The sequence below is a fragment of the Pelophylax lessonae genome (assembly GCF_965119305.1).
Source record: "Pelophylax lessonae genome assembly, chromosome: 10".
In the NCBI taxonomy this organism is placed as follows: domain Eukaryota; kingdom Metazoa; phylum Chordata; class Amphibia; order Anura; family Ranidae; genus Pelophylax; species Pelophylax lessonae.
In genome coordinates, this window is record NC_138777.1 from 226,918,586 (window position 1) to 226,945,221 (window position 26,636).

The following is a 26,636-nucleotide window of genomic DNA, read 5'->3' on the forward strand; positions in this document are numbered from 1 at the left end:
ATCATTCAGGGGCTGTAAAAAATTATCAACTTAAAAATGTGCCTGCTATATTTGGTCAAACATTTAAATAACTCACCCCTAATGTGATGGCTGCAACTGCTTCTCTTTGGTGAGGTGTGTGATGTTAGCTGGTATTGGTGATGTTGCTACTCGCAACTGGTTTTCCAGGTTTGCGTCAGTCAGTCTGGAGCGCAGTCTACTCTTTGCGGTGGTAAGTTTTGATAAGAACTGCTGGTGGGTACTGCTGGCGGGTACAGCTGGCTGGTACTGCTGGTGGGAAATGCTGGCTGGTACTGCTGGTAAGAAATGGTGTGGACACTGCTGGCTGCTACTGCTGTGGGTACTGCTGGCTCAGGCTGGTACTGCTGTAGGTACTGCTGGCTCAGGCTGGTACAGCTGTGGGTACTGCTGGCTCTGGCTGGTACTGCTGGCTCTGGCTGGTACTGCTGTGGGTACTGCTGGTGGGAAACGCTGGCTAAAAGTGGCGCCCCGCTGGAGGAAAAGGCGATGTTTCCTGTATTTGTCACAGGCAGCCTGTGACTCACTCAGACATACAAGAAGGGCCAGAACTATACAGGAAACATCGGCTCGGTTCTGACACAGTCTCAGCTGCACGGGGGGCCGGACCAAATGATTTTGCAGACCGTAGGTTCCCCATCCCTGCCCTAAAGTATCATTAACCACTTGCTCACTGGGCAATCATACCTCCTTCCTAACGATTTTCAGCTTTCAGTGCTCTCACATTTTGAATGACAAATACTCAGTCATGCAACACTGTACCTATATAAAACGGTTGTCCTTTTTTTCCACACAAATAGAGCTTTCTTTTGGTGGTATTTAATCATCATTGGGTTTTTTATTTTTTGCACTATAAATAAAAAAAGACCGAACATTTTGAAAAAAAAAAAGCATTTTTCTTTGTTTCGGATTTAACCGCTTCCATACAGAGCAGTTAGACCCCCTTCCTGCCCAGACCAATTTTCAGCTTTCAGCACTCTCACACTTTGAATGACAATTGCTCAGTCATGCTACACTGTAACCAAACAAAATTTTTATCATTTTTTTCACACAAATAGAGCTTTCTTTTGGTGGTATTTGATCACAACTGGGGTTTTTTTTGTGATATAACCAAAAAAAGAGCAAACATTTTGCAAAAAAACACTTTTTTTTAGTTTCTATTATAAAATTTTGCAAAAAATTAATTTTTCTTCATACATTTGGGCCAAAATTTATACTGCTACATATCTCTGGTAAAATTAACCCAAATTAGTGTATATTATTTAGTCTGTGTGAAAGTTATTGAGCCTAGAAGCTATGGTACCAATTACTGAAAATTGATCACACCGGATGTACTGATGGCCTATCTCCTTTCTTGAGGCCCTGAAATGTCAGGACAGTACAAATACCCCCCAAATGACCCCTTTTTGTAAAGTAGACAGTCCAAGGTATTTAGTAAGAGGCATGGTGAGTTTTTTGAAGTTATAATTTTTTCCCATAATTCTTGGGAATATGAAGAACAATTTTTTTTTTCTTTTTTTCCCAAAACGTTGTCAATTTATAAGCTATTTCTAACACATAGCATGTACACAGCAAAAATGACACCCCAAAATTCATTCTGCTACTCCTTCTGAGTATGGTGATACCACATGTGTGAGACTTTTACACAGCCTGGCCACAAAAAGAGACTCCACGTCCAAGTAGCACCATAAGGCGTTTTAGGAGCATAAATACACATAAAACTTTCTTACTACCTATCACACTTTTCAAGGCCCTAGAGCACCAATACAATGGAAAAGTCCACAAAATGACCCCATTTTGGAAAGCAAACACTCCAACGTATATTCTATGAGGCATTATGGGTCCTTTGAACATGTCATTTTTTTCCACAAGTTTTTGGAAAATGTGGGAAAAAAATAAAAATTTTTTTTTTTTTACACAAAGTTGTCAATTTATAGGATATTCCTAACACATAGCATGTACATAGCAAAAATGACACCCCAAAATACATTCTGCCACTCCTCCGGAGTATGGCAATACCACATGTGTGAGACTTTTTCACAGCCTAGCCATATAGAGGGGCCTAACATCCAAGGAGCATCATCATGCACCCTAGCCACTTGCCTAGGCCTATTTTTGACATTTGGTGTTTACAAGCTAAAATCAGTTGTTTTTGCTAGAAAACTACTTAGAACCCCAAAACATTATATATTTTTTTTTAGCAGAGACCCTAGAGAATAAAATGGAGATTATTGCAATATTTTTTATCACACCGTATTTGCGCAGCAGTCTTCCAAACGCAATTTTTTGGGAAAAAATTCACTTTTTTGAATTAAAAAATAAGAAACCAGTAAAGTTAGCCCAATTGTTTTCCATAATGTGAAAGATTATGTTACGCCGAGTAAATAGATACCCAACATGTCATGCTTCGAAATTGCCCACGCTCACAGAATGGTGACAAACTTTGGTACTTAAAAATCCCCATAGACGACACTTTAAAAATTTCTACAGGTTGCTATCTTAGAGTTAAAGAGGAGGTCTAGGGCTCAAATTATTGCTCTTGCTCTAACGATCGCGACGATACCTCACATGTGTAGTTTGAACACTGTTTACATACGTGGGCGGGGTTTCCGTATGCGTTCGCTTCTGTGCGCGAGTTCGCGGGTACAGGGCGCTTTAATTTTTTTTTTTTTACTATTTATTTTATTTATTATTTTTTATTTTTACACTGTTTTTTTAAAAAAAAAAAATTGATCATTTTTATTTCTATTACAAGAAATGTAAACATTACTTGTAATAGAAAAAGGCACGACAGGACCTCTTTTTTGTGAGATCTGGGGTCAAAAAGTCCCCAGATCTCACAAGTACACTAAAAGAGAGAAAAAATAAAAAAAAAATTAAAAAAAAAAATTAAATAAAATGAAAAAAAAAGGGACCTTTAAACTGGTTGCTAGGCAACGACGTTTGCCGTAGCTCCAGTCCTCCAAGACCATAGAGTCTAGTGAGGGCAAGCTTGCCCTCACTCGACATCCTGTCTGTGAGGATCTGGTAAGCAGGGAAAAGGACCAGAATGCGGCGGGAGGGGGGCACCTCTTCCGCCACCCCGGAAGGGTGATCCCACGGCGAATCTGCCGCTGGGACCACCCTTATCGGAAAGCCAACCGTCCACCGTTTAAAAAAATACCAGGGTTATGGCAGCTATCTGCTGCCATAACACAGGTATTTAGGTTTAAACAGAGGACGTATATAAACCTTTTTGGACTTAGACATGGTGGCTGTATGAAGGGTGACAGGTACTCTGGTACTGATGAGCAAGTGGCAGGTACTCGAGTACTCCGATAGGCAGGTGACAGGTACTCGGGTACTCTTATGGGCAGGTGATAGGTACTGTAACTCTCATTACATGCTATATACCAGAGTGTGCATACTCACAAAGCCACTAAAGCCTATGTTTTGTGTAGAGTGAAATATATACACCTGGTTAATCCTGCCTTCAGCTGTCCCTCCTTTCCTCTCTGTGCCCCCACTGCATCCTGCTGTCATCTACTGAGCATGCTCCATTTTCCTTTTCTTCTAAGCTCTTAATTTGCTCCTTTTTCATATCTGTGAAGCCCATCAAGCTATACAGCAGTGATCTCCAAACCGTGGTCTGAGGGCAGGATGTGTCCCTTTGCTTGCTTTTATCCAGCCCTTCTGTCACTATTTCATTCACTGACACCAACAAATGTGGCACAATTCCTCCCAATGACACCAACGCTGGGGCACAATTTATCCCAATGACACCAACCTTGGGGTACAATTACTCCCAGTGATACCAATGATGGGGCACAATTCCTCCCATCGACACAAACAATAGAGAATGATTTTTACCAATAACACCAAGAAATGTTTTTTACTGTGCCCAATCTATCTGCTGATTGTACAATGCCTTGGAGGCACTCTGCACATGCTCAGTTTGGTGTGTATTGCTAGAGAGTTTGTTTCTTTTCTTGGGAGGGTGCATGTGATTGGCACAGGGCCAATCAGCACTGTCCGGACAGAGGGTTAGGGTCCTGCAGCCTCATAGGACAGTCAGAGAATGAAAACTCATCCTACAAGCTTTAACCAGACACTAATAGAAGTCACAAGACTGCTATATACGGCTGATGAGATGGTAATATACGGCTGATGAGAGGTATTTAGCAGTTTATATTTACTAAAAGAATTGCATTTCCATGTTCTGTGTACTGTGGGAGACCAAATATAGTGACTGCAGGCTCATGGGGAGAGCAGATATAGTGATTGCAGGCTCCTGGTAAGACCAGATATAGTGAATGCAGGCTCCTGGGGAGAGCAGATATTGTGAAAGCAGGCTCCTGGGAAGACCAGATATAGTGGCTGCAGGCTCTTGGGGAGAGCAGATATAGTGACTGCAGGCTCCTGGGGGGAGCAGATATAGTGAAAGCAGGCTCCTGGGGAGAGCAGATATAGTGACTGCAGGCTCCTGGGGAGAACAGATTTAGTGAAAGCAGGCTCCTGGGGAGAGCAGATATAGTGACTGCAGGCTCCTGGGGAGAGCAGATATAGTGACTGCAGGCTCCTGGGAAGAGCAGATATAGTGACTGCAGGCTCCTGGGGAGACCAGATATAGTGACTGCAGGCTCTTGGGGAGACCAGATATAGTGACTGCAGGCTCTTGGGGAGACCAGATATAGTAAACGCAGGCTCCTGGGTTTAGTAACACTTTAATGTTCCACTGTGAAACGCGCTGACCCCAATCACGAAATTCCATCACCCCACTTAGTCAGCATTTAAAAGGCTTCGTTTCTGCTCCGCTTCCTTCTCAATACACTGAAAACATCATTTAAATTTCACTTCCAATTAAGTTTTGATTATGCAAATGAGCCTTAATTAACCCATCAGGGTCAGCAGATATAGTCTGTCAAAACACAGTGGGCAAATTTCATTTAATCTGACAATCCGACTTATTCGGTCTCCACGGGCAACACAAAAGTACCAATTTGTGATCAGCAGGTATTTAAAACTCATTATTTTCCTGCTTCACAGGTGGGCTGGCATTTTATGGGAATAAATATATTGGAATCCATAAATGGAATTAAATACGCCTGAGTTAAAGGGGCAGGACATCTCTAAAGGAACCATTTGTAGGAATAAATAAACCTGCCGGCTGTGTTGGCTGTGTAAACGAGCAGGATTCTTACTTCAAGGTGCTACTAACAAGCAGGGTCACAGTGAGGGGCTCGGGATCTCCCTGGGATCCAGTCTCCAGACTTGTGATCACTGCCATCTGACCACTGTTATCTCACACAGTGATGTTACCTGAACGGCTCTTTCTTAAAAATCTGCCCCTCACTGATAAGAGGCAGAAAACTAAAATCTGCTATATTATAGTTAAGCACTATGTAGCCAACTGAGGATAATTAAATGAGAAAACTGAATTGATAAAATCAGTTCAAGCTGAATTATAGTAAAATGGGAATCAACTATTTCCCTGCCAAAAAACAGGGTTTTCAAAACAGTAGCAGTGCCTCTGATATACAGTATCTCACAAAAGTGAGTACACCCCTCACATTTCTGTAAATATTTTATTCTATCTTTTCATGTGACAACACTGAAGAAATGACACTTTGCTACAATGTAAAGTAGTGAGTGTACAGCTTGTATAACAGTGTAAATTTACTGTCCCCTCAAAATAACTCAACACACAGCCATTAATGTCTAAACCGCTGACAACAAAATTGAGTACACCCCTAAAGTGAAAATGTCCAAATTGGGCCCAATTAGCTATTTTCCCCTCCCCAGTGTCATGTGACTCATTAGTGTTACAAGGCCTCAGGTGTGAATGGGAAGCAGGTGTGTTAAGTTTGGTGTTATCCCTCTCACTCTCTCATACTGGTCACTGGAAGTTCAACATGGCACCTCATGGCAAAGAACTCTCTGAGGATCTGAAAAAAGAATTGTTGCTCTACATAAAGGTGGCCTAGGCTATAAGAAGATTGCCAAGACCCTGAAACTGAGCTGCAGCACGGTGGCCAAGACCATACAGCGGTTTAACAGGACAGGTTCCACTCAGAACAGGCCTCGCTATGGTCGACCTGAGATGCTGGACAACTCACTGTCTGATCTCTTTGAACAATCTGGCCTTTTCTCTTGTTTCTGATGAACCTTAAACTCATTGCTCCGCCCTTGAACTTCTTGATTTTAGCTGTGTTTCTGCACTTCCTGTTTGCCAGATTATTATGCTCTCTCAAGCCAATATCTTGCTCCTTTGCATACCTGCATCTGCCCTGATCTCCACTCCCATTTAGCTCCTTTCCTGACTATGCTTTTGCTTGATCCCTACCTGCTATATCTGCTACTGGACCCCGGCTTGCTCCCCTCTGGTTGGGGTGATCCTGAGGACTACGACCTGGTACTAGCACACAGCAAAACCCATCTTCATCATCAGGAGCTCTGGTGAATATGGGTTAGTGCTTAGACCCCCCACCTTGTGTGAACCTGCGTCATCTGCCAGGGTGGCCTACTTGTATACCTACCTAAGCTGCTGGTCAGTCGTAAACTCTCTACTGTTATAGCTACTGGTCTCCAAGCCTGACCCCTGACCGTGACGGGGCATTTATATAAAGCAGCTGACTTGTCTTGGCATGGGCAAGGCATCAGTTCACCTTAAAGCCTTCTGCCTGTCCTCACTCTCGCAGGCACATAATACCCATGGGCATGAAGCGGTTATAAAATCTTTGCTGCTCCGGTCCCTCTGTCAGAAGCTAACAAACACTAATTGCGTGTGCAGCTCGTCATAAAGACAGCGGGATCCGCTCCACTACTTTCAAAGACAGGACATTGATTGTAGCTGTAAAATCTAGACTTCGTAATAAAACTGCCAAGCGGACCGCGAAAGCGTCTGTGTTTCTGAAATTATAAAATACAAGCGTTTCTATAATTAAATGCCCCCAGATTGTATTTTTTTATTGGCCAGGGAACACTGAAAGTGGGCACATGTAACATAAAGTAAATCTGTCATAGAGAAAGTTGTAATTTGCTTTTTTTTTTTTAACAAACTCTGCCATGTCCCTCTTTATCCCATAATGCTATGCAGTAGTGATCGACCGATACCGATATTATGGCCAATGCATATCAGTATTGGCCGATATGCGCAAAAAATTTTCGTACATTAAAAAACATTTTTTTTTTCTTGACAGCTACTCTTGTGGAGGGATCTGGGGGTCTGAAAGACCCCAAACTCTCCCTCTCCACTTAAAAGCATTCAAAACGCCAAGTTTGGCTGTTTTGAATGCTGTCAGTTTTTTTAAATCTGGCGCCGAGTACCCGGAAGTGATGTCATGACATCCCTTCCGGGGTTTTTGCATGGAGACCCGATCAGAGCCGAATTCGGCTTTGACCAAGTGTTCGGCGGCCGTGCAGGCTGGTTGCCCGGGTCTCCCGTCCCACCACCGGGCAACATTTATCTACATGTTGGAGGAGACATGATAAAGAAAAATACTTAAGAATGGTCAATAATGGCAGAAATTCTTATTTGCTTTAAACTTACCAGCTGTAAAGTCTCCAGTTAGGTCTATAAATGCGTGAGAATGAGGAATGGCCATCGGACGTGTTGTGTTCAGGTTTGCTGTCACCGCCAAGCTTCTACAAAGAAAAAAATAATTCCCTTTTAATGCTGAATTGTATCCAGTGATGGCAGATAAATACTTTGGGGTTTATTTACTAAAGGCAAATACACTGTTCACTACAAGTGCACTTTGAAGTGCAGTCGCTGTAGATCTAAGATGGGCATGGAAGCATAAAAAAAAAAAAAAATACTGCATTTTTGCTTGCACATGATTGAATGATATAGCCTCCCCTCATTTCAGATATTCCCCTTAGATCTACAGCAACTGCACTTCAAAGTACACTTGCAGTGCACAGTGGTTTGCCTTTTGTAAATATGGTCAGGACTATGCCACATGTCGTTGTGTTCAGGAATATACCGCATGTCTTTATGTTTGGGACTATACCGCATGTCTTTGTGCTGGGGACTATACCGCATGTCTTTGTGCTGGGGACTATACCGCATGTCTTTGTGCTGGGGACTATACCGCATGTCTTTGTGTTGGGGACTATACCGCATGTCTTTGTGGCTGGGGACTATACCGCATGTCTTTGTGCTGGGGACTATACCGCATGTCTTTGTGCTGGGGACTATACCGCATGCCTTTGTGCTGGGGACTATACCGCATGTCTTTGTGCTGGGGACTATACCGCATGTCTTTGTGTTGGGGACTATACCGCATGTCTTTGTGTTGGGGACTATATTGCATGTCTTTGTGTTGGGGACTATATTGCATGTCTTTGTGTTGGGGACTATACCGCATGTCTTTGTGTTGGGGACTATACCGCATGTCTTTGTGTTGGGGACTATACCGCATGTCTTTGTGTTGGGGACTATACCGCATGTCTTTGTGCTGGGGACTATACCGCATGTCTTTACGTTGAGAACTGGGCCCCATGTCATTGTGTTGAGGACTAGACTGAGGACCGTGTTGTTGAATTTGTGCTGCAAGCAACGACAAAATAAACTATGCAAAGCCATGTGGTACTTTGCATCTACATTAAATTATCTGATCAAAAGTTTGTGGACCCGACCATCACACCTAAACTTAATGGCCAATATCATGTTGACCAGCCAAAATGACTGAGTTCACGTCTTACCAGTGAAGGGTTTTGTTAATATTAAAGCATGCAAACACATTTTAGACAATTGTTCTCTTCCAACCTTGTGGTAAAAGTTTGGTGAAGGCCCTTTTCTGTTCCAGCATGACTGTGCCCTGTGTACAAAGCCAACTCCATAAAGACATGGTTTGACGAATTTGGTGTGAAGAAACTTAAGTGACCTCAACAGAGCCCTGACCTCAACCCTACTAAACACCTTTGGTATGAATTGGAACTCTAATTGTGAGCTAGGTCTTCTAGCCCAACATCAGTACCTGACCTCACAATTTTTATTTTAATTGAATCGTCAAAAATTCCCCCAGACACACTCCAAAATCATGCCAAAAAAAAGGGGAAGGCTGTTACTGGCCATTGTATTTACAATGAGATGCCCCAACACGTTTGGGATGAATTCAAACGCCAACTGTTTGCCAGGTCTTCCCATCCAATATTACTACCTGACCTCTCTTCCTGAATGCTCTTCTGGCTGAATGGGCACTAACCCCCATGGACAGACTCAGAAGACCTTCCCAGAAGATTGTTAAAGCAACAAAAGGAGGGGAACTTTATATTTTAAAACTGGATGGCCAACAAGCTCATATAAGTGTGATGGTCAGATCACTTCTGTTTCTGGCTAACAAACGTGATAGCATGTGGTGCATGCTCTTAAAGCGGAGTTCTGGCCTCGGGGGTCAAATTTAGATAAAAACACCCCCAGGACAGTCAGGGCTAGTACATTCCACAATGGATCGCCTCTGTACTGTCCCGGGTCGCACTTACCTTTTAGAAGAAATACTTACCTTGAAAATTTCTTCTCCAGCGCTGCCATCTCAGGTGTGGGCAGCTGAAGCCAGCACGTCCTCTTCTGACTCCTCTTCGGTGACGTCGGAGTCCCAGAATGCACAGCACCGGCCCCGCTCGTCACTTCCGGTGCAGGCGCGGCATGCCCAGAAGCTGTTTAGCAGGGAATGACGCACCTGCACCGGAAGTGAAGAGCGGGGTCGGTGCAGGCGCATTGACTTCTGGGAGCAATGACGTTCAGCTCCCAGGAGTCATCGCAACCCGGAAGAGACAGCGCGGGCTGCGGCCGCAGAGGGAGGAAGTGGAGTATATTTTCTTCAATAACAAGGTAAGTGGCCAAAAAAAAAAAAAAAAAAATCGGGAGCATCCATTTCTTTTTCAGGTGGCACTCAGCAAGCGGATGGCCCAAAATCGATTTTTTCGATTTTGAGGCCGGAACTCCGCTTTAAGCAGAACCTTTGTTTTAAAACTGCTGACCGGTTCACTTTAAAGTAAACCTGTACTTTGCCCATGCAGGGCAAAACAACATCTTTAATGCCCTTGCTCTCCCCCACAGCATTAAAATATTTATCATTCATCCCCATGCTGCTCCATTCAGCCACCAAAAACAATGAAAAAGTCCCAGATAAATTATAATGGTGCTCAGGGTAAATGGAAAAAAATCTAGAATCCATTATCCACACTACACAGTGCGGATGGATGAATCTCCTGCTCAGGTTATTGGATTTTGACAGCCGGCCCCACCAGCTGTCAAAATACCTGAATAGTGCCTGCAACTGATTGGATGCAAGCGCTGTTTGGCCAACAATTTTCTGCCCCCTCCTTCGATTTTTCAATGGAGGGATTTTGGGCGAAAGGCAGCCAACAAGGCCATATACTGAGCAAATTTCAGTTAGTTCATCAGAAACCGGGAACACTCTCTGTGAATGGTCGGCTTAAAGTGAAACTTTACCCATAACAACTTAAAAAAAAAAAAAAAAGAAATAGGAAAATGGTGGCTACCATAGTGAGAAACACCGGGTCAAAGCTGGGCAGGAACCTGAGGGAGGTCAGGATCCATCTGTGCCAGAAGTCTCCGGAGAGTCAGGGGGTCAGAGACTTTATTGAACAGAACTATGTGGAGCTGAAAAAGACTAATCCAGAATTTCCTATATTAATCAGAGAATGCTCAGCCTAAACTATGGGCAAGATATGAATTTGGAAAGGAGCTGAGCGTTTCCCTTAATAATCTAAAGGCTGAACAAGTAGCCAAAGCCTTGGAGTCTGTTGCGAAGCATCCCATTTAATCATACCAATAGATACATTTTGCCTTGATGGACTCTGTACAAGATGGTAAAGAAATTGCATTTTGGATTGTATTATAGCAATTACATCACAGAAATCAAACTGCATTGACCCATATTTAACTTTATTAGAAAAATATAAAACACTTTGTGAACAACTGACAATAATAAAAAAATAATTTCTTAAAAAAAAAAAAAAAAAAAAAATGTTCTTTAGCAAAAAAAACATATATTCCACGTTAATAATGACACTACCAAAATGAGTGTGTGCTGTAAATTACCTCCAGCATTGCTCTTGTTTCTTCTTGCTGGAGACCACCATTTTGCTTAAGTCCAGAGCACCTGAACAGTAAATCTTTAGGATGTCAGCAGATCGGCCTCTACAAATTCAGCTGAATCTGGATCACGGGGGTGCAGAACTAAGTGCACTACTGTGATCCACAGGAGAAATATGGCCAAATAAGCGTTGGTCATACATCTCCTTTAATTTGTTCAGTTGGTTGAACTAGATCAGCCTTTCTCAACTTTCTCAACACAGAGGAACCCTAGAAATAAATTTCTCGTCTCGGGGATCCCCTGCTAAAAATAAAAAATCTACAACTCATGACACATTAGTGTGACAGTGTGCAGTTCAGTTTTGGGCTCCAGTTCTCAAAAAGGATATCGGGGAACTGGAGAAAGTGCAGAGAAGGGCAAACAAACTGATAAGAGGCAAGGAGGAACTCAGCTATGAGGAAAGATAAGAGGAACTGAATTTATTCTCTTGAGAAGAGGAGATTAAGGGGGGGGGGGGGATATGATCGGCATGTATAAATACATAAGGGGTCCATATAGTGAACTTGGTGTTGAGTTGTCAACTTTAAGGTCAACACAGAGGACAAGGGGGCACTCTTTACGTCTGGAGGAAAACAGATTTTGTCTCCAAATACGGAAAGGTTTCTTCGCCGTAAGAGCTGTGAAAATGTGGAATAGACTCCCTCCAGAGGTGGTTCTGGCCAGTTCAGTAGATTGCTTTAAAAAGGGTCTGGATTCTTTCCTGGGTGTACATAATATAAATGGGTACTAATATTTATAGGTAAAGCTGATCCAAGGAATATCCGATTGCCTCTCGGGGGATCAGGAAGGAATTTTTTTCCCCTGCTGTAGCAAATTGGATCATGCTTTGCTGGGGGTTTTTCGCCTTCCTCTGCATCAACTGTGGGTATAGGATTGTGTATATGGGATTGTATGGTTAGGTTTTCAATATTGTTTTTTTTTTTGTTTTTTATTGGTTGAGCCAAATGGACTTGTGTCCTTTTTCAACCTAACTATGTATTTATTATCTAGTAACACTAGGTCTATTGTATTTATTTGAACTTTATTTATTTATTTTTACATATCATATTAATATATAGTCATATTTGACATTTTATTCACATGCTATTAGATATCTTTGCATATAAGATTTGTACATATGTTGTATTTACCTTTAGGCAGCGCCACCATACCTTTCCTGTATATGCTATATTGTTTTTTCTTTATTTGCTATTTTTTTTCCCCCACGAAGGTGGAGTTACCCTTTAAGGGAACAAAAATGTGACTTGTAAGAGAAGATTGGGATGTGCAGCCAGTTAGGAAGGCTCAGGCTGCATAACAGGAAAGACGCAATTCTTGGATTTGTACATCAAGTGAGCACCGAGGTGAACCTACATTTCCATCCAGTGTATACATTTCCTGCAGTAAGCACGATCGAGCAAGGAAGAAGTCAGTGCGCCTTTAACCGTATCGCTGGAAAATAAAATTGCTACTGCGGAAAATCCCCCCTCACTCCAGTCTCCCGTCTCCTTCATCCAACATAATGAGCCGATAATGAAAAGCTTCTAATATTCACTTATAGAAACCCTAGAAGGGGAATACGCTCAAGGCAAATACATTTTCTCTGAGATGCTGCATGAACGGGTTTGATTTATGCTCACAGTACGTACGACTTCAAAAAACGCTTCATGCAGTAAATATCCCATCAATTCTGGGAAGGCGGCGAGGCTCGAGCATAACGAGGACAGAGCTGTGAGAAAAACAAGTTAGGAGATGGAACAAGAGGGAGCTGTCACAGGGAGTTAAATGTATCGGCGTACAAGAACCGATCTGATCTTCATTAGAATAGATTACCCAGCCTGCAACTGCAGCGGGAAAACATGACAGCGATGAGAGAACGCTGATGACAGCTGACCCGGGTATGGGATGAAAATGCACACGTTTTTAAAGCACAACTATTTTGAGGAAGCATGGTGAGGATAACACAATGCAATAAAAAGAGGGGTAGTGGGGGTGGTATCAGGAGTTGTACCTGGTTCAACCAATTATGTTTTTTGGGGTTTTGTTTTACTTATTTGTATAAAAGGTTTATGCACTTTCCAACTTTGTGTGCGTTTATGTGTGGTTGGCTTGCTATGGTGACATCACTAGGAAGTTAGGTTAGATGTAGGTTAGGTGCAACAGACCCAGCTTTAACAAAAGGAATATATAGAGGGAACACAGGGGTCAAGTCTAGGGTTTGTCTCACACTTTTAAGAGAGAGAGATTGAGATGAAAAAAAAAGTAATGGGCCATACACACTATACAATTGTCTTTAGATTTTTCATTTAGATTTACCAAAACCATATAATAGGAGGTCAAATGGTGGGGAGGAGTTGGTGGGGAGGAGATGTTAGAGTAAAGAGAAAACAGCCTATTGAAATTTTTTTATGAGGAAAAAATAAAATAAAACACTGTAGATTATATGTAGATATAAATATAGAGGGAACACAGGATTCAAGTCTAGGGTTTGTCTTACACTTTTAATAGAGATTGAGATGAAAAAAAGAGTAAGAGTTTAAAGTGGAGAGAAAATAAAGATGGAGGGAAGAGAGAAGCTGGGTCATCACCCCAATCCTCTGTTTGGTCTCCTATCCAGACCAACCGAAATCTGTGAGTCAAAACCAAACAGAATTATTCCATCTGGGATTTGAATACACCTCAAAGTCCAACAGAGCATCTCCAACAACACTTACCAGGCTGAGTTGGGTGAACTCACAATTCCAAAATAGCAGCTCCAACTCAAACCACCATCAAGCCAACGACAACTGAGAAAGTAAAGTAAAGAAAGGGAAGCAGAGGGAGAGAGGGGAACAAGGAGGGAGAGAGAGATTAGGAAAGAAGAGAGAGAAGGAAAGAGATGGAGAATGTGTATGCATAAAAAAGAAGAAAGAGAGAGAAAAAGGGGAGAGTGAGCGGGAGAGAAAGAGAAAAAGGAGAAGGGGGGAAGAAAAGGAGAAGAGAGAGAAAGAGGAGAGAGGAGAACATGAGAGGGAAAAGGAAAAGGAGAAAAAAGGGAAGCCGAGAGGGAAAGTGGATAGAGAGCAAGAGAGAAGAAAAAATAGGAGAGAGAAGGAAGGAGAGGTGGTGGGGAGGTGGTGGAGAAGTGGTGGGGAGGTGGTGGTGGAGAAGAGGTGGGAAGATGGTGGGGAGATGGTGGGGTGGGGGGGATGTTAGAGAAGAGACAAAACAGCCTGTTGACATTTTTTTATGAGGAAAAAAATAAAACACTGTAGATTATATATAGATATATATAGAAAGGGAACACAGGATTCAAGCCTAGGGTTTGTCTCACACTTTTAATAGAGAGAGATTGAGATGAAAAAAGAGTAAGAGTTTAAAGTGGAGAGAAAATAAAGATGGCGGGAAGAGAGAAGCTGGGTCATCACCCCAATCCTCTGTCTTGTGCCCTACCCAGGCCAACCTAAACGCGAGTCAAAACCCAATACAATTATTCCATTTGGGATTTGAATACACCTCCAAGTCCAACAGAGCATCTCCAACAACACTTACCAGGCTGAGTTGGGTGAACTCACAATTCCAAAATAGCAGCTCCAACTCAAACCGCCATCACAAGCCTTACCCAATGACAACTGAGAAAGCAAAGTAAAGAAAGGGAAGCAGAGGGAGAGAGGAAAAAAGGAGGGAGAGAGAGATTAGGAAAGAAGAGAGAGAAGGAAAGAGATGGAGAATGTGAATGCATACAAAAAAAAAAAAAGAGAAAGAGAGGGAAAAAGGGAAGAGAGAGTGAGGGGGAGAGAAAGAGAAAAAGGAGAAAGGGGGGAAGAAAAGGAGGAGAGAAAGAGAAGAGAGGAAGAGAAGAACAGGAGAGGGAAAAAAGAAAAGACGGAGAAAAAAGGGAAGCTGGGGGGGAAAGTGGATAGAGAGAGAGAGAAGAAAAAAATAGGAGAGAGGAGGAAGGAGAGGTAGTGGGGAGGTGGTGGGGAGGTGGTGGAGAGATGGTGGAGAGATGGTGGTGGGGATGGTGGGGAGATGGTGGTGGGGATGTTAGAGTAGAAAGAAAACAGCCTATTGAAATTTTTTTATGAGGAAAAAAAATAAAACACTGTAGATTATATGTAGATGTATATACAGTGGGTACGGAAAGTATTCAGACCCCCTTAAATTTTTCACTCTTTGTTATATTGCAGCCATTTGCTAAAATCATTTAAGTTCATTCTTCTTCCTCATGAATGTACACATAGCACCCCATACTGACAGAAAAACACAGAATTGTTGACATTGTTGCAGATTTATTAAAAAAGAAAAACTGAAATATCACATGGTCCTAAGTATTCAGACCCTTTGCTCAGTATTTAGTAGAAGCCACCTTTTGATCTAATACAGCCAGGAGTCTTTTTGGGAAAGATGCAACAAGTCTTTCACACCTGGATTTGGGGATCCTCTGCCATTCCTCCTTGCAGATACTCTCCAGTTCTGTCAGGTTGGATGGTAAACGTTGGTGGACAGCCATTTTTAGGTCTCTCCAGAGATGCTCAATTGGGTTTAAGTCAGGGCTCTGGCTGGGCCATTCAAGAACAGTCACAGAGTTGTTGTGAAGCCACTCCTTAGTTATTTTAGCTGTGTGCTTAGGGTCATTGTCTTGTTGGAAGGTCCAGAGCACTCTGGAGAAGGTTTTTGTCCAGGATATCCCTGTACTTGGCCGCATTCATCTTTCCCTCGATTGCAACCAGTCGTCCTGTCCCTGCAGCTGAAAAACACCCCCACAGAATGATGCTGCCACCACCATGCTTCACTGTTGGGACTGTATTGGACAGGTGATGAGCAGTGCCTGGTTTTCTCCACACATACCGCTTAGAATTAAGGCCAAAAAGTTCTATTTTGGTCTCATCAGACCAGAGAATCTTATTTCTCACCATCTTGGAGTCCTTCAGGTGTTTTTTTTAGCAAACTCCATGCGGGCTTTCATGTGTCTTACACTGAGGAGAGGCTTCCGTCGGGCCACTCTGCCATAAAGCCCCGACTGGTGGAGGGCTGCAGTGATGGTTGACTTTCTACAACTTTCTCCCATCTCCTGACTGCATCTCTGGAGCTCAGCCACAGTGATCTTTGGGTTCTTCTTTACCTCTCTCACCAAGGCTCTTCTCCCCCGATAGCTCAGTTTGGCCGGACGGCCAGCTCTAGGAAGGGTTCTGGTCGTCCCAAACGTCTTCCATTTGAGGATTATGGAGGCCACTGTGCTCTTAGGAACCTTAAGTGCAGCAGAAATCTTTTTGTAACCTTGGCCAGATCTGTGCCTTGCCACAATTCTGTCTCTGAGCTCTTCAGGCAGTTCCTTTGACCTCATGATTCTCATTTGCTCTGACATGCATTGTGATCTGGAAGGTCTTATATAGACAGGTGTGTGGCTTTCCTAATCAAGTCCAATCAGTATAATCAAACACAGCTGGACTCAAATGAAGGTGTAGAACCATCTCAAGGATGATCAGAAGAAATGGAAAGCACCTGAGTTAAATATATGAGTGTCACAGCAAAGGGTCTGAATACTTAGGACCATGTGATATTTCAGTTTTTCTTTTTTAATAGATCTGCAACAATGTCAACAATTCTGTGTTTTTCTGTCAGTATGGGGTGCTATGTGTACATTCATGAGGAAGAAGAATGAACTTAAATTATTTTAGCAAATGGCTGCAATATAACAAAGAGTGAAAAATTTAAGGGGGTCTGAATACTTTCCGTACCCACTGTATATAGAGGGAACACAGGGGTCAAGTCTAGGGTTTGTCTCACACGTTTAATAGAGAGAGATTGAGATGAAAAAAAGAGTAAGAGTTTAAAGTGGAGAGAAAATAAAGATGGAGGGAAGAGAGAAGCTGGGTCATCACCCCAATCCTCTGTTTGGTGCCCTACTCAGACCAACCTAAATATGAGTTAAAACCCAATAGAATTATTCCATCTGGGATTTGAATACACCTCCAAGTCCAACAGAGCATCTCCAACAACACTTACCAGGCTGAGTTGGGTGAACTCACAATTCCAAAATAGCAGCTCCAACTCAAACCACCATCAAGCCTTACCCAACAACAACTGAGAAAGTAAAGTAAAGAAAGGGAAGCAGAGTGAGAGAGGAAAAAAGGAGGGAGAGAGAGAGAGATTAGGAAAGAAGAGAGATAATGAAAGAGATGGACAATGTGTATGCATAAAAAAAGAGAAAGAGAGATAAAAAGGGAAGAGAGAGTGAGGAGGAGAGAAAGAAAAAAACAAGATTTTTGTAAGATCTTACCGTAAAATCTGTTTCTCTGAAGACCATTGACAGACGCAGCCTCCATCATCATTAGCCATTGGGTTTTGCTGCCCCCTGCAGGAGTAGTTCTGGGCAGGATAAAATGTAATCTCCACGCCCACGGGGCTGTCCCCACAGGCATAACCCACACACCCTCTGCTCCAGCAAACCAGTTTAGTTGTTAGCAGTGAAGAAGAGATGAAAAACCATCCCCATATCAGAGGGGCGGGTGCTGCGTCTGTCAATGGACTTCAGAGAAACGTATTTTATGGTAAGATCTTATAAAAATCTTGTTTTCTCTATCGTCCATTGACAAACGCAGCCTCCATCTTCTTTAGCCACTGGGACGTCCCAAAGCAGTATAGGTATGAGGGGTGGGAAGAATGCAACCAGAAAGTAACGTAAACTCCAAAGGCCAAACTTAGCCAACTGGGTAACATGAAGCTCAATCAAAACAACAGGAGCTCACCCAGGCGAAGGTGGGGAGGGGGTGGGTGGATGTTAGAGTAGAGAGAAAACAGCCTATTGAAATTTTTTTATGAGGAGAAAAAAAACACTGCAGATTCCTCATTTAGGGAGAATCAGAATTTTTGAGAAATAAAACAAATTAAATATATATTGATTTGCTTTCTAATTTTCTATTCATTTTAGGAGAATTTGTATTATGTTAGTTAGTTAGTTATGTTAGTGGTTAGCACTTCCACCTGGCAGCACTGGGGTCATCGGGTTCGAATTCCAACCATGGCCCTACCTGCCTGGAGTTTGCATGTTCTCCCTGTACCTGCGTGGGTTTCCTCCGGGTACTCTGTTTTCCTCCAACACCCCAAAGAGATGCTGCTACGTTAAGTTACTCCGGTCTAAATTGGCCTTAGTATGTGTATGTATGAATGTGAGATAGGGTCCCTCAGATTGCAAACTCCTTGAGGCAGGGACTGTCGTGTGTGTGTGTGTGTGTATAAAGAAGGACGGGTTTATTTTATTTATTACAGGTAGTTGTCAATATACGCAGCACTTCACATTATATATATATATATATATATATATATTTTATACATACAGTATATATATATATATATATACACACAAACACACACACATATACACACACTGTATGTATAATATAGGAGATAGGAAAGGCGGACAATATATATGTACTTGTATAACTATGTCAATATACGCAGCACTTCACATGCACATATATATATATACAGTGGGTACGGAAAGTATTCAGACCCCCTTAAATTTTTCACTCTTTGTTATATTGCAGCCATTTGCTAAAATCATTTAGGTTCATTCTTCTTCCTCATGAATGTACACATAGCACCCCATACTGACAGAAAAACACAGAATTGTTGACATTGTTGCAGATTTATTAAAAAAGAAAAACTGAAATATCACATGGTCCTAAGTATTCAGACCCTTTGCTGTGACACTCATATATTTAACTCAGGTGCTTTCCATTTCTTCTGATCATCCTTGAGATGGTTCTACACCTTCATTTGAGTCCAGCTGTGTTTGATTATACTGATTGGACTTGATTAGGAAAGCCACACACCTGTCTATATAAGACCTTCCAGATCACAATGCATGTCAGAGCAAATGAGAATCATGAGGTCAAAGGAACTGCCTGAAGAGCTCAGAGACAGAATTGTGGCAAGGCACAGATCTGGCCAAGGTTACAAAAAGATTTCTGCTGCACTTAAGGTTCCTAAGAGCACAGTGGCCTCCATAATCCTCAAATGGAAGACGTTTGGGACGACCAGAACCCTTCCTAGAGCTGGCCGTCCGGCCAAACTGAGCTATCGGGGGAGAAGAGCCTTGGTGAGAGAGGTAAGGAACCCAAAGATCACTGTGGCTGAGCTCCAGAGATGCAGTCAGGAGATGGGAGAAAGTTGTAGAAAGTCAACCATCACTGCAGCCCTCCACCAGTCGGGGCTTTATGGCAGAGTGGCCCGACGGAAGCCTCTCCTCAGTGTAAGACACATGAAAGCCCGCATGGAGTTTGCTAAAAAACACCTGAAGGACTCCAAGATAGTGAGAAATAAGATTCTCTGGTCTGATGAGACCAAAATAGAAATTTTTGGCCTTAATTCTAAGCGGTATGTGTGGAGAAAACCAGGCACTGCTCATCACCTGTCCAATACAGTCCCAACAGTGAAGCATGGTGGTGGCAGCATCATGCTGTGGGGGTGTTTTTCAGCTGCAGGGACAGGATGACTGGTTGCAATCGAGGCAAAGATGAATGCGGCCAAGTACAGGGATATCCTGGACAAAAACCTTCTCCAGAGTGCTCTGGACCTCAGACTGGGCCGAAGGTTTACCTTCCAACAAGACAATGACCCTAAGCACACAGCTAAAATAATGAAGGAGTGGCTTCACAACAACTCCGTGACTGTTCTTGAATGGCCCAGCCAGAGCCCTGACTTAAACCCAATTGAGCATCTCTGGAGAGACCTAAAAATGGCTGTCCACCAACGTTTACCATCCAACCTGACAGAACTGGAGAGGATCTGCAAGGAGGAATGGCAGAGGATCCCCAAATCCAGGTGTGAAAGACTTGTTGCATCTTTCCCAAAAAGACTCCTGGCTGTATTAGATCAAAAGGGGGCTTCTACTAAATACTGAGCAAAGGGTCTGAATACTTAGGACCATGTGATATTTCAGTTTTTCTTTTTTAATAAATCTGCAACAATGTCAACAATTCTGTGTTTTTCTGTCAGTATGGGGTGCTATGTGTACATTCATGAGGAAGAAGAATGAACTTAAATGATTTTAGCAAATGGCTGCAATATAACAAAGAGTGAAACATTTAAGGGGGTCTGAATACTTTCCGTACCCACTGTATATATATATATACTGAATATATATATATATATATATATATACATATATATATATATATATATATATATATACACTGTATGTATAATATATATATATATATATATATATATATATATATATATATATAATACATACAGTGTATATATATATATATATAATACATATGTGTATATATATATATATATATTATACATACAGTGTATATATTCAGTATATATATATATGTATATGTGCATGTGAAGTGCTGCATATATTCACATCGCTATACAAGTAAATATATATTGTCCGCCTTTCCTATCTCCTATATTATACATACAGTGTGTGTATATGTGTGTGTGTGTAGGAAAGGCGGACAATATATATGTACTTGTATAGCAATGTCAATATATGCAGCACTTCACATATATATATATATATATATATATATATATAAAAATATATGTAAAGTGCTGCGTATATTGACATTGCTATACAAGTACCTGTAATAAATAAAATAAACCCGTCCTTCTTTATTAATGTGACCCCTGACTCTTTCACAACCTCTATGAAAATGTATCCAGGAAAAGTTGGGTTTTCAGTGAAGATAACTTCTCTGCTTATTTATCTTTCCATCATATACTCAGCTTTGTGATGCATTTACTCTGCAGAAAACCTGTATCCTCTATAGATACTTTTGTCTCCAGGTTTTTAGCAGGTTTACTTTACAGGTTATAATTCCAATATTCACAAAACACTTTATCAGTGGAAGAGACATTTATATTGTCCGCCTTTCCCATCTCAGATATAACACTGCACGTAGTCAGCATTAATTCAGCTCACATGATCGTTTTCTCAGCTTTATCACAGAATTTTTGGTGTTTTTGGCTTTAAATTCCCTGAGACGCAGTATATGGAAGGCAGCGGGATTCCATCTGAAGGAGATCTGATTGACTTCTCAGATTTTAATCGAGTGCTCTCACCGTAGCAGTAACGAGAAGAACAGCAGCCCAGGGGAAATAAAGAAGACGCTATGTATTGAAAGAGGCTTCTTGTGTACGTGTGAGGGCCCCGTAGATGCGGTATGCATTATGTACGAGCTGTCACAGGGCCGCTAGCACCTACAGCGAGAGGTGTGTGCGCTGCTCCCACTGAAACGCTGCCGCACATAAATAGATTAGCTGCAATTCATTAAAGGTGACAAGTGACTTGTGATTTCTCTTTTACCAAAACAACAAGTAGCCTATCAGACACTGCTAAAAAGAAATGCTATTTTTTTTTTTTTTTTTAGGCAATTGGCACATTTTTTTGTGTCTCTATTTAGCAGGCCCTTCCTGCAGTGTCCAGTCACAGGCTTTTAGAGTAGAAATCATTTTTTGGCAAAGTATTTAGTGGATTACCGTATATACTCGAGTATAAGCCGACCCAAATATAAGCCGAGACCCCTAATTTTACCACAAAAAAGTGGGAAAACGTATTGACTCGAGTATAAGCCTAGGGTGGGAAATGCAGCAGCTACCAGACCAAACTGGACCACTACAAGACACAAAACAGGGGCTGCGGGCATGGTACAGGAGATGGCGCAGGTCATAGTATAGGCATTGCAGAGGTCATGGTAAGGGCATGGCACAGGTCAGGGCACAGGTCATGGTACAGGTCAGGGCACAGGTCATGGTACAGGCATGGCACAGGTCATGGTACAGGCATGGCACAGGTCATGGTACAGGCATGGCACAGGTCATGGTACAGGTCATAATACAGGAGATGGTATAGGCATGGCACAGGTGATGGTATAGGCATGGCACAGTAAGTACAGGCATTGCACAGTAAGTACAGGCATGGCACAGTAAGTACAGGCATTGTACAGTATGTACAGGCATGGCACAGTATGTACAGGCATGGCACAGTAGGTATAGGCATGGCACAGTAAGTACAGGCATGGCACAAGAGATGCAGTGCTGCGGGCATGGTACAGGAGAATGTCCTGTACCATGCCCGCAGCACTGCATGAGGAGATGCAGGGGCTGTGGAGGAGTCTCACTTACCTGTTGGTGAGCCGCTTTCGATTTAAAAAAATCGCGCTGCTCAGCGCCAATACTACGTCGCCGCAAATGCGCCGCCGATGCTCGGGAAAACCCGAACACGTTCGGCTATTCCCGGGCATGCAGCACATGCGCAGTGACACGTCGGCGCCGAGCGGCACCATTTTTAAAAACACAGTGAAGCCAGTGACTCGAGTATAAGCCGAGGGGGGCATTTTCAGCATTAAAAAACATGCTGAAAAACTCGGCTTATACTCGAGTATATACGGTAGCTATTCAAAGCGAAACTCCAAGCATGAGAACAAAGCTCTTTGGCCAGAGTTTCTGAGTTAATAGAATATGTACACAATATGGCCAAAGACTGTGGACATCTGACCATCTCACCTATATGAGCTTGTTGGACACCCCATTGTAAAAAAGTCAAAGTTCATTATTATATTATTATTATATAGGATTTATATAGCGCCGACAGTTTACGCAGCGCTTTACAACTTGAGGGTATACAGAACAAATACAATACATTTTAACTACTTAAGCCCCAGCCCTATTTCGGACACTTTTTGTTTACAAGTTAAAAACAGTATTTTTTCCTAGAAAACTACTTAGAACCCCCAAACATTATATATATATATATTTTTTTTAGCAAAGACTCTGGAGAATAAAATGTCGGTCATTGCAATATTTTTTGTCGCGCGGTATTTGCGCAGCGGTCTTTAAAACGCCATTTTTTTGGAAAAATTTTGAAAAAACGGAATTTTTGTAAAATCTTACCTGTAAAATTCCTTTCTCCTCCGACAGTCGCCGCCTCTTCATATTCGTCACATATGGGTATTAGACTTTGCTCCGAAGGAGTAGCTAGGCAACAGAATATGTTAACAATAAAGCTTTAACATATCCCACCCTCAAGGGGTGGTCCCCTCAGTCAATACCCTCCTACTTCCTGCAACCATATCTCAGTTTTAGTGGAATAGCAGTAGAGTATACAATCAAACCCCAAAAGAGGGGCGGGGGCGGCGACTGTCGGAGGACTCAGAGAAAGGAATTTTACAGGTAAGATTTTACAAAAATTCCGTTTTCTCTTACGTCCTCCGACAGTCGCCGCCTCTTCATATTCGTCACATATGGGGACGTCCCAAAGCAGTGCAAACATGAGGGGTGGGAAACGCATCCGCGCCGAAAGGCAACGCAGTCTCCACATCAAAGAAAGGAACCTTACCAAAGGAAGGAAACCAGCTGGGCAACAGCAAAAATAAGTGCTCAACAGGAGCAACAACCCAGGAAAAGACAAAAAAACCAGGGGATACAAAACTTATCCCAACAGCCAGGAGTCCCCAACAAGGGACCCTAGGGAACAGCCGCACTAAGAACCTTGCGGCCAAAGGAAGCATCCGCCGATGCCTGAACATCTACCTTGTAGAATTTTGTGAAAGTGTGCACGGTCGACCAAGTCGCCGCCTTACACACCTGGGCTACAGAAGCCCCATGACGACAGGCCCAAGACGTACTCAGAGATCTAGTAGAGTGCGCCTTCACAGGCACAGGGGGAACCTTCCCCTGCAAAGCATAGGCCTGTTCAATGGTCTGCCTGATCCATTTGGCGATGGTAGAGGCCGAAGCCGCCATGCCCTTCCGAGGACCCTCTGGAAGAACAAACAAGGAGTCCGTCTTTCGAAAAGACTCAGTCGCTTTAAGGTAAACCCTTATCGCCCGAACAACATCCAGAGAGTGCAATCTCACCTCCTTTGGATGTTTAGGCTTCGTGCACAACGAAGGCAAGACAATATCCTCATTAAGATGGAATTCCGAAACTCGTTTCGGCAGAAAAGAAGGATTAGGTCGCAAGACCACCTTATCCAAATGAATAACCAGGTACGGAGACTTGCAGGACAAAGCCGCCAGTTCCGACACTCTGCGAGCCGAAGTGATCGCCACCAAAAAGGCGACCTTTTTGGACAACATAGACAACGAGATCTCCCTGATCTGTTCAAAAGGAGCACGTTGTAACACAGAGAGAACGAGATTCAAGTCCCAAGGGGGCAGAGGATCCCGCCTCGGGGGAACCAGATGCCGCACACCCTGAACAAAGGTGCCAACCAAAGGATTGGAAGCCACGGGACGTTGAAACAGAACGGCCAGAGCAGACACCTGACCCTTTATCGTAGCCAGCGCCAAACGCTGATCAACACCCGTCTGAAGGAAAGACAGCACACGGGACACCGAGTACGTGCGGGGTGAAAACCCCCTGGACTCACACCAGGCAAAATAGGCCTTCCAAGTACGGTAATAAACCTTCCCCGAGGAAGACTTCCTCGCGTTGATTAAAGTATGAACGACCTCCGGAGAGAGACCCCTCTCCTTCAGGACCTCGGTTTCAACAGCCAGGCCGTCAAAGCCAGCGACTGTAAAGCAGGATGGTATATCGGTCCTTGAGACAGTAGATCGTCTCGAAGAGGCAGACGCCACGGGGCGTCGACCGCCAGATTCACGAGGTCTGCGTACCAGGACCGGCGAGGCCAGTCCGGTGCCACAAGAATCACCGTGTTGCGTTCCGAGTGTAACCTGCGAAGGAACCTGGACAGCAACTGAATCGGTGGAAACGCGTACATCAGCCTGTACTGATGCCACGGGGCCACTAACGCGTCCGACGCGTCTGCCCGAGGGTCGCGCGTCCTTGCCACGAACCTCTTCACCTTGTTGTTGAGGCGAGACGCGAACAGGTCCACTTCTGGAAGACCCCACTTCGCGCACAACGTCTGGAAGACAGCCGGATGGAGAGACCATTCCCCCTGATCCAGGGGCTGGCGACTCAGATAGTCCGCCTGCCAGTTCTCCACTCCCGGAATGTGAACCGCCGTTATCGCCGGGACATGAGTCTCGGCCCAAGACAGAATGTCGGCCACTTCTCGAGCCGCTCGGGCACTCCTGGTGCCCCCTTGGTGGTTGATGTAGGCCACCGCCGTAGCATTGTCCGTCTGCACCCGAACCGGGCAACCCTGCAGCCGGTCCGTCCAGCGATGAAGACAGAGCCTTATCGCACGCAATTCCAGAATGTTGATCGGAAGGGAAGACTCCCCCTCCGACCAAGTCCCCTGAGCGGACAGAACGCCCAGAACTCCACCCCAGCCCGACAGGCTGGCATCCGTGGTGATCACCGTCCACGAGATCGGACGAAACGACTTGCCCCCGGACACCAACGGGGACTGGAGCCACCACAGAAGGTTTTCCCTGGTGCGAAGACTCAACGAGATTTGAAGATCCAGAGATTGAGGTCGCCCGTCCCACCCGGACAGGATCTCCGCTTGGAGACCCCGCGTGTGAAACTGTGCGAAAGGAATCGCCTCGAAGGCCGAGACCATCAATCCCAGACATCTCATACACGTCCGCAGAGACGAGTTCGGAACGTCCCTGAGGGACCTGACTTCCTCCCGGAGAGTCCTGAGTTTGTCTTCCGGCAGGAAGACCTTCGCCTGCACCAAGTCCAGTATCATTCCCAGATAGGGAAGACGAACCGACGGACTCAGTGTCGACTTTGGAAAATTTATCGTCCAACCAAACTCCTGCAGAGTTTGCATTGTGACAGACAGGTCCTCCTCCAGACCTTGTCTGGTCGCAGACCGAACCAGAATGTCGTCCAGATACCCCAGGACAGAAATGCCCTGGGCCCTCAATAATGCCAGAACCGGTGCAAGCACCTTGGTGAAGACCCGCGGAGCCGAGGCGAGACCAAAGGGCAACGCCACGAACTGGTAGTGATCCTCCGCAATGGCAAAACGAAGGTACCTCTGATGACCCTCGAATATGGGGATGTGAAGGTACGCATCCTTCAAATCGATGGAGGCCATGAATTCCCCCGGAACCAGGGCAGCCACCACCGACCGCAGGGATTCCATGCGGAACTTGCGAACCCGCACAGAGCGGTTCAGAGCCTTCAAGTCCAGAATCGGACGAACCTTGCCCTCCTTTCTGGGCACGGTGAACAGATTGGAATAAAACCCCCGAAACCTGTCCCGATGAGGCACCGGGACCACCACTCCCTGAGCCCTCAGGTCCCGCACCGCCAGGTGCAGATCCCGCAGGCGCTCTGGAGACAGTTGAAGATTTGAGGGAAAAAATCTGCTCTCCGGCCGAGAGAGAAACTCGATCTTGTAACCAGATCGAACGATTTCCAGAACCCATCTGTCCCGCACACGGGCCAACCAGGGCTGAAGAAAACCGAGCAAGCGTCCCCCACCCCAAAACTGGGTGAGGGCGCCCCTTCAGGCCGAACTGTTATGGGCTGCAGGTCCGGATTGGCCGGACTTCTGTTTCCCAGACCAGGGCTTCTTCTGAGAGCCTTGACCTTTGAACGGTTTGCCCTTGTAGTGCGGCCGAAAGGCACGAAAGGACCCCTGAGGGGGCCGAAAATTTGCA

General features: G+C 44.0%; 1 protein-coding gene across 1 annotated transcript in view; it reads right to left on the reverse strand.

Annotated features, from left to right (window-relative positions):
• Positions 1-26,636, reverse strand: part of ITFG1 (integrin alpha FG-GAP repeat containing 1) — a gene marked incomplete at its 5' end in the record, with an annotated part of 371,997 nt that overhangs the window by 310,538 nt on the left and 34,823 nt on the right. Inside the window, one exon of the mRNA XM_082269956.1 lies at positions 7,547-7,641. Within this exon, the coding sequence (XP_082126082.1) occupies positions 7,547-7,641 (95 nt within the window). The remainder of the gene's footprint in view (positions 1-7,546; positions 7,642-26,636) is intronic.